The 8,230-nt window shown below is 62.2% G+C and overlaps 1 protein-coding gene across 3 annotated transcripts; it reads left to right on the top strand.

The window, feature by feature from the left end:
* Positions 1 to 1,109: 1,109 nt before the first annotated feature.
* On the top strand, positions 1,110 to 8,230 carry FCN1 (ficolin (collagen/fibrinogen domain containing) 1). Of its 3 annotated transcripts, none has more exons than XM_021082870.2 (9): positions 1,110 to 1,243; positions 2,465 to 2,578; positions 3,836 to 3,889; positions 4,289 to 4,324; positions 5,087 to 5,119; positions 5,553 to 5,680; positions 5,852 to 5,981; positions 6,803 to 6,937; positions 7,805 to 8,230. In XM_021082870.2, the coding sequence occupies exons 1-9, from the start codon at positions 1,141 to 1,143 to the stop codon at positions 7,912 to 7,914; spliced, it is 843 nt and encodes a 280-aa protein (XP_020938529.2). In that variant the 5' UTR covers positions 1,110 to 1,140; the 3' UTR covers positions 7,915 to 8,230.

Genomic DNA, 8,230 nt, shown 5'->3' with positions numbered 1-8,230 from the left:
AGGACTTGCTGCCTCTTGCCCTGTCCTGCAAAGGCCAGATGAACACTCCTGAACTGCCTTTTCTCCAAAGACAAAGTCCAGACCTGTGCTGTGTGGACAGGATGCCCCCTCTAGTAGCTGGGGAGGCTGAATGGTGCCTGAGACATGCTTGCTGCTTGGTCACCCTGCCTCAGCGGGCTGGAGCCACTGCATAAAAATCTGCAGGGTCTAGTGTCACTGAAGTGCCGGCAGAGCTGGACCTAAGGTCCTGTGTCCCCCTTTCGCCAATCTTTGGTCTGGCAGAGAGTGTGGTTTGGAGGCCAGCCCATACACACTGGCCCAGGGAGGTAGCAAAACACAAAGGACTGTCACCCTCAGCTCCGTCCCCTTGTCACCTTCCTCTGCTCCTTTGTGACCATTTCTGCTCATCTGCAGAACCCCTTCACACCACGCCTGCCACGTGTCCCAACCGAGGGTGCTCGTTGTACCAGATGTGGGGTCTGCCTTCTGGGATTTGGGGGGAAAGACTTAGCTCTCTCACAGGTGCTCTCCCACGGGTGCAATGGACAGACCAGGGGTCCTCAGACATTAGCCAGACCCAAGATGCTGTCTAGCTCTTACTCGCTGTGAGACTCAGTTTCCCCACCTGCAAAATTCAAATAACAGTGTCTTCCTGGCAGATGTCAGTAGTATTTGGCACAGAGTAAGTGCTCAGAATTTTTTTTCCTCCTCCCTCCAAGTGCCCGGTGACTGCCTCCATCATTAGAATGTTCTGGAAGTCAGATGGTGGAGAGCGCTATCTCCAGCCAAGCCTTGCTTCCATTCCAATTGAGGCCTCAGATTGAGGTTTGGGTGGAGCTGAGTAGTAAGATGGATTTGGGGACTGGGCTTTCCTAAGCCACAAACAGGGTGGATCCTTCCCAACAGAGCTGGGAGCTCTCGGGGACCAGGGTGTCGGGCAGGGGGAAGTGAGCCTGATTCAGCGGGTGGCCTGGTGGGGCCCAGATGGAAGGAAACGCCCTCTGCCATCATCTGGGACCTGCTGCTGGTGTGACCAAAGGCTGGAGGAAGTGGGCCTCCCCAGGGGAGTTGAGAAACCCAGGCTCAGGCTGCACTGGCTTCTCCTGCCCACACGAGCGAGAGAGATCAAAGACTGAGGACATGGAGCTGAGCAGAGTTGCCGTGGCCCTGGGGCCCACTGGCCAGCTCCTCCTGTTCCTGAGCTTCCAGACCCTGGCTGCCCAGGCTGCCGACACCTGTCCAGGTGAGACAGACCTGAACTTCCAGTCCCTGCAAGTCAGTGAGTGTGGACAGATAGAGTGTCCTGGGCTAAACCCTCTGCATGCATCTCTTCTGAAGATGCAGCAGCTGAACTTCACCCTCTGGCAAGGAGAAGACAGGCCCCAGGTCATGCAGGTCAGAGAGAGAGGGCAGACCTCTAATCCCGGGTCTGTCTGACCCTCAAGCCTATGATTTGCCCCACAAGCTTCCCAGCGCGGTCTCGACCCTGCGCCAAGGAGGACAGCTCACGTCCTCTGTCTACTCCTGGGCTTTCTGGAAAGACTCTCAATGCCAAAGGCTCCCACTTGGGGTTTGTTAGTGCAGGTGTCTGGCCCTTACTTCAGAGAGCCTGGGCAGCTTTGGGGCCCATGGCGTTGTGTCTCCCTCCTGACCCCAGGCAGGTGGATGCCCCCCCCAACTGTGATTGGCTGCCCCGAAGACAGGTCGGAAGGAAAGGAGGCAGACACCCGGACAGCGGCCGCTGGGTGTGCAGTGAGAGCAGGGCCAACTCCCACGTCCTCTACCTTGTCTCTTGGGAGGAATTTTAGTTCTTAAATCAGCAAAATTAATTATCCTTACTGAGAAGGAAACAGACCTCAGGTCCCTGGTTCTCTGGTGCTTCCTCTAGGTCCTAGGATCAAACGTGTCCCCTCTCTGGGGAACAGTCACGGAGCCCTTCCAGCTCAGAAACTCTGTAGTCATGTGCCCAAGGTCAGGGGGTGAAAATATTATGTGGACCCCAATTCCCCATCTTATAAATATTTATTGTTATTATTAATTGAAATTACACACTGTTTGTGAAACTCTTGAAATGAATTATACTTAAAACTGTTAAAATTTGCACTATCTAATCTAATCTTTCCCACAGCCCTATTCCTGTGCCCACTTGGGCGCCCAATGGGCAGAGCTCAGAGAGGCTGAGTGACTTGCCCAAAGACACACAGCACTGAGGAGGGGGCTGCTCTGGCCAGATGGACTCCAAGGCCAGGGCTCTGCCTCCCCTCCCCACCTGACCAGTGCCCACCAGACGTGGGAAAAGCCACTGCCATGCTGACCCTCCTCAGAAGCGGGTGATGCTGGCCACAGCCAAGGGCCCCGACCAAAGTCACCGCAGGGCAGGTCCCCCTGGATGGGGTGGACTGCCGGCTCTGCGGGACTCGCGGGTCCAGGACGAGCACCCCACCAGCGCCCTGTTTCCCTGCAGAGGTCAAGGTGGTGGGTCTGGAGGGCTCAGACAAGCTCTCCATCCTCCGAGGCTGCCCGGGGCTGCCTGGAGCCGCAGGGCCCAAGGGAGAGGCGGGCGCCAATGGACCGAAGGGTAGGTGCCGGGGACGGACGGGGGGTGGGGGACCCTGAGCCCTTGATCTTCTCAAAACGGATCCCCGGTGGGCAGTGCCGCTGGCCCTGCTCAGAGGCGGCATCAGAGGTGACCCCCGAGAGGCCCACCGGGATGGCCACTCCCGGAGGAGGGGCTGGTTTCAACTCTTCTCTCAGCTCACATCTGGGCATATTTTCATAGACTCTGCTTCCTGGTCCCGGATTGGGCACTGGCTTTATGTGGCCATCAGAGGAAACTGGGGCTCAGGGTGGTGAGCCACGTCCAGGGAGGGTGGGGCTGGGCTTCCATCTGGTGTGAGGACCCCCGTGAGGGCCTGGGCCCCAGTCTGGTGCAGAAGGCAGACTTGAGGGCTGCATCCCCCCAGCCTGGGTGTGAACAGATGGCTCCAAGGGCGCCTGGTTGGGGCAGGGCTCTGGAGACAGCGTGAGCATCCTAAGAGGTGGCCAGTTCAGGTCCTAGAGGTGGAAGGGCTGCATGCGCTCAGCACGAGGGGCTCCAGGTGGGATCTCTGCTCAGGAGGGGGCACTGAGAGGAGGAAGAGTGAGCCCGGGTCGGTCTGCACTCCCCACCCCAGCTGCTGCCCAGGCTCCGCCCCTCCGCCCCAGCCCACCCACCGCCTGCAGGGAGGTGAGCCTGCTGGCCATGTCCTGAGACCCGGCTGAATCCGGGGCTGCCTCTCCTGACCTTCTCAGTCCTCTCAGGAGGAGGGGAAGGGGCCCAGGGACATCCTAGCCCCGCTGACTTCCAGGGAGGCCTCACAGCTCCTGCCCCTCCTTGCTGGACGTGGAGTCCAAGCCTCCGCAGCGGGAGGCAGCCTCCTGCCAACTGGCGCTGCATCTGAGGCTGAGCCCAGCGCCCAGCCCCTCCTCCCTCCCAGAACCCACGTGTCCAGCTGGACCTGTGTGACAGGGACTCCGAGGACGCGTTCCTCGTCCCAGGCCCCCAGCTAGATGGTAAAGCTCTCTGGGTGCGTGTGGACCTGGCCCTGTCACACAGTGGTGGACGGGAGCTGGGGCACTGGGGGTCCCTGGGGCCAGAGCTCGGGGTGCTGGCGGGTCTGCACCCCAGTGACCTCTCTCTGCAGCCACCCCGGCTGAGTCATGGGACAGCGGTCCTGAGGGTGCCCGAGCTGGGCTGGAAGGGGGGGAGGCAGGACTTTATTCCTCAGCCTGGAGATGCTCGAGCAGAAGGGTTCCGTGGGCCTTTTCCTCACGGATGTGTCTTTGGAATTTCCAGGAGAGCGAGGCTCCCCCGGCGTCGTCGGGAAGGCAGGACCGGCTGGGCCCAAAGGTAACCAAGGAGACGAGAGCTCGGACCCCTAAGTGGATGCGGGGGGTCCGTCTACAGAGAAGCGAGACGGAGATGGAGCGAGGGAGGAGGTGGGCTGGGGGAGGCAGAACCCCAGGGGCTCCCATCACGGTTCCCACTTCCAGAGTCTCAGGAAAGTGCGTGAACAGGGTCCCGCCCCCAAGGCAGCCCCTCCTAACCCAGGGCAAACCCCAGGCCTCTGAGCACCCCCCGGGGCCCAGCCCCCTGAAAGCCATGTAAGCCACGGAGCACGCCTGTGCGGTGCCCAGAGCCCTCGGCCTCATCCGCCCACCCCGACCTCCCCAGGAGCCAAGCACCTTTCCAGGGGGAGGGTCGGTGCCCGCTGACCAGTCTTCTTCTGCATCCCCCGTCTCTCCCCAGGAGACCGAGGGGAGAAGGGCGCGCGTGGAGAGAAAGGTGAGCCCCTTCAGCACCTTGGGGACACCCATAGACTCCGCAGGGGGCTGGGGCCCCAGAGCCTCGGTCACACCCAGCATGACCCCGGCTGAGGGTCTCCGACCCTGTCTCCGACCCAGTTCATCCGAATGATGGGTGGGGGCGGAGGGCCTCTGAGCCGGGCTGGGTTTGTTCACGGTCGGTCTCGGGGGGCTCAGAGCCCCGCAGCGGCCAGCTGCAGACACAGCTGATCCGTAAAACCCATGATTGCACCACGGTGGGCGTTTACCTTGTGTCTTTTTCTGTTTTCTGCTCACTTATTTAAAAACTGCAAAACTAAGAAAAGGCAAAACTCACGAAACTCTCAGACACATCAGATGCCCTGGTCACACATACGAAGTACAAGGCCGAGGCCCAGAGCTCCCTCCGAGCACCCCTCGGGCTTTCCGCGACCGAGACTCTGCTGGGGACCCCGGCCGTGGAAAGCGGTGAAGCCCAGGCGAGGCGGCCACCGCGGCGTCCCGGCCAGGGCCTCGAGCCCCAGTGTCGACCACTCGTCCCAGGCAGGCCAGGCCAGGCCAGGCACGGGGGTGGGGGGTGGGGAGGGGTGTCAAGCAAGGCCCAGCGAAGCTGCATCTGTGAACTGCTTCGTGCGGCCGGACGGTGTTTGTCCTGGAAAGAGCTGGATAGTGGTCTCCGTTCTGTGTTCGCAGAGCAGGTGGGGCTGAAGGGGACAGGCTGTTTCCAGACGTGTGATGTGCATGTCCCCTCTCCCCACAACAGGAGAGCCTGGGCAGCTCCAGTCATGTGCCACAGGTGACTGCCCACACGCTGACCTCCAGACCTCAGCCTGGACCCGCCCCTGCTGGGGAGAGGTCGACCAGAAGGCCAGCTGCACAGACTCACCTTCCAGGATCCAAAGACAAAGCACTCTGCACCCATGTTACTCCTCAAAGAGTCAAGCGACCGGCAGCTGCTGCCTGGATGACTCTAGCATGTTCCATGGCAATTCTGGAGGAGTTTATACCTGCCCCTGCAGGGCCAGGTGCCCAGGAGGCTAAGTGGGGGCAGCCCAGGTGGACCGGGCTGGGCCATCGCAGCTGGCTGGCCTGGGGGCTGCGGCCCTGCCCAGGCTGCAGGCTTCCCCTCCCCCAGCAGGGGTCCCTGCCTCTCCCTGCCCCACCCCCACCCCCACTGCCCCTGCCCAGGGCTCCGGCCCTGGCATCCACCTCCCCGCTTCCCTTCCCAGGACCTCGGACCTGCAAGGAGCTGCTGACCAGGGGGCACTTTCTGAGCGGCTGGCACACCATCTACCTGCCGGACTGCCAGCCCCTGACGGTGCTGTGTGACATGGACACGGATGGCGGGGGGTGGACCGTGAGTGCGGGCTCCCCGAGACGGCCCCGGGGTCTTGGGCAGCGGTGGGCTGTGTGCTCCTGGGAGTCACAGCGGCCGGGTCCTGCGCGGGTGGGAGGGCCCGTGTGGCCGAGGTCCCCGTGCTGGGGACGGCGCCAGGCCCCCGTCTCCCGCCCTCTCCCACCCGCACAGGTTTTCCAGCGCAGGAGCGACGGGTCGGTGGACTTCTACCGGGACTGGGCCGCGTACAAGCGGGGCTTCGGCAGTCAGCTGGGAGAGTTCTGGCTGGGGAACGACCACATCCACGCCCTGACGGCCCAGGGTAGGGCCTTGGCGGGGGCGCTCCGACCTCCACGGGCCCCGGACCTCAGCCCCGGACCAGCCGGAGCCGGCGATGCCGCCCCCCGCCCCCCGGGTGGTCCCCCCTGACTTCAGGAAGGCTTGTCACCGGGCCGGCCTGGGACAGGTTTTCTCTTCGTCTCGCTGGGTGTTAGAATCAGAAGCTGGACTGTTAGGGTGTAGACCTCTCTGGTCTCAGGGCCAAGTGTATCTTAAGCTGGGATGAGGAAGTGGGGGGCGTCTGGCCTGAGGGGCCCTTCTCCCACTTCCAGCTGTCGGTCCTTCCTTGAGGCTGGGGTCTCAGGCCCCCCGAGCCCCTCCCCGGCCTCTCTCAGTCAGGGCACGCGGGGGTCCCCCGAAGCCACCCTCCCCCTTCTCTGTTCATAACCCCGGCTTCACGGCTTGTCCTGAGGAAAACCGAGAGGCTGTACATCCTTTTCGACATCTTCCGTGACCTTGAAGGTGACCTCTCGTGCCTGGAAAGTCGTGCCAAGGAAACTCTAGACACAGTCACTTAGCACCCTGGCGGCGAGGGGACCAACAGCCACTTGCAGAATTTACAGTTTCCCAGGGGAGAGAGGCTTCATTCCAGCCAAGGGACACCAACATCGCGTTAGGCGTGGCCGAGGGGACAGCAGGGGAGCTATTTGGAGAGAGGGACTTGTCCCAGGCTCTCACCCACTCCTGGCTGAACCTTCCAGGGCTGCCACGTTCAGACACCCCTTGAGAATGGCCCCCAGTTCCCACCTCCCACACCTGGAGGGAGAGGCCCTTCTGCTGAGACCCGAACCCCTGCCCCTGCAGGAACCAGTGAGCTCCGGGTGGACCTCGTGGACTTCGAGGGCAACCACCAGTTTGCCAAGTACAGGTCCTTCCAGGTGGCAGGCGAGGCAGAGAAGTACAAGCTGGTCCTGGGAGGCTTCCTGGAGGGCAATGCAGGTGGGTGTTTGCGGCGGGACTGTGGCCTGGGTCCTGGCTCTGTCTGCCATGAATGACCCTGGGCCGGGGGCTCCCCTCTCTGGGCTCTGCCTTCTCCATCTGTAAATGCAGACGCTAATTTACCGGAGGCTCTGTGTAGCCTGGGGACTGGTGACACAGGAAGTTACAGCTCCTAGACTTTATCTGCAGAGCTGTGAGGGGTCTCTGACTGACCCCTGTCCTTGCTGACCCCTGGAAAAGGACAGACCATTCATACGAAGCCTTAGAACCCTGTTCCCAAACTGGGTTCGGTGGAGCAGGAGCCCCATGGGATGGACTTGCCCCAAAGACTATGGTCAGAGGATATGCGGGAAGGCATTTCCTCCAGCACATCCTCAGGGAACCCCCTGTGTGCACTTGCTCAGGGAAGGAGCTTGGAGCCTGTCCGGTTGTGCTGACCCTGAGCTGCTCAGGTCAAGGCCCACCGGGTGGGGGTGGGGCGGGGTGGGCCTTGCTCATGGGAGCCTTCAAGTTCATGTTCCCTTGACACGCACCTGCTCGGGGGAGCGGGGGCTCCAGATGGTGAGGACAAGGCCCAGAAAAGAGGTGCAGGATGGGGGCAAGGAGGGGCCAGAAGAGAAGAGAGCTGGTCCTGGTGGCCTTGGAGCAAGGAGGACACAGGAGTGGCTGCAGAAGGTGGTCCCGCGCCCTGGGTGGAGCGCCTGGACCAGGAGCCTCCCCTGCCCCAAGGGCTCAGCTCTCGGCTCCCTGGGGCCCTGCTGACGTGTCCCCGGAGGGAGGTGGCGGGGCCTCTGGACAGCAGGGTCCCTGTGGTACCAGCAGCACCCACGCTCTCTCCCGAGCAGGTGACTCCCTGTCATCCCACAGAGACCAGTTCTTCTCCACCAAAGACCAGGACAACGACAACCATTCGGGAAACTGCGCGGAGCAGTACCACGGCGCCTGGTGGTACAACGCCTGCCACTCCTCCAACCTGAACGGCCGCTACCTCCGGGGACTGCACACCAGCTATGCCAACGGCGTCAACTGGAGGTCGGGGAGAGGGTACAACTACAGCTACCAGGTGTCGGAGATGAAAGTGCGTCTCACGTAGGGGGGGCCCGGCCCGGCTCCTCCCCATCCACCGGCCTGCAGCCTCCAGAAGCTTCGCTCCGTCCTGCCAGCATCTCGTCATCCCTGCCACCCCCTCACTCCCACTCCATAAACCTGCCTTGCCCAGACCCTTCTCTCCCATCAGTGTCTGAACGCATGTGCCCCACGGCCTCACAGAGGAAGAATCACGTTTCAAAAGTG

This window comes from Sus scrofa, chromosome 1 (genome assembly GCF_054392235.1).
Source record: "Sus scrofa isolate SSC_HxYL_T2T_F1_AM1 chromosome 1, Sscrofa_HxYL_maternal_Yorkshire_Landrace_v2.0, whole genome shotgun sequence".
Taxonomy (NCBI): domain Eukaryota; kingdom Metazoa; phylum Chordata; class Mammalia; order Artiodactyla; family Suidae; genus Sus; species Sus scrofa.
Note: the sequence above shows the minus strand (reverse complement) of the source record. Positions and strands in the feature narration are given on the sequence as shown.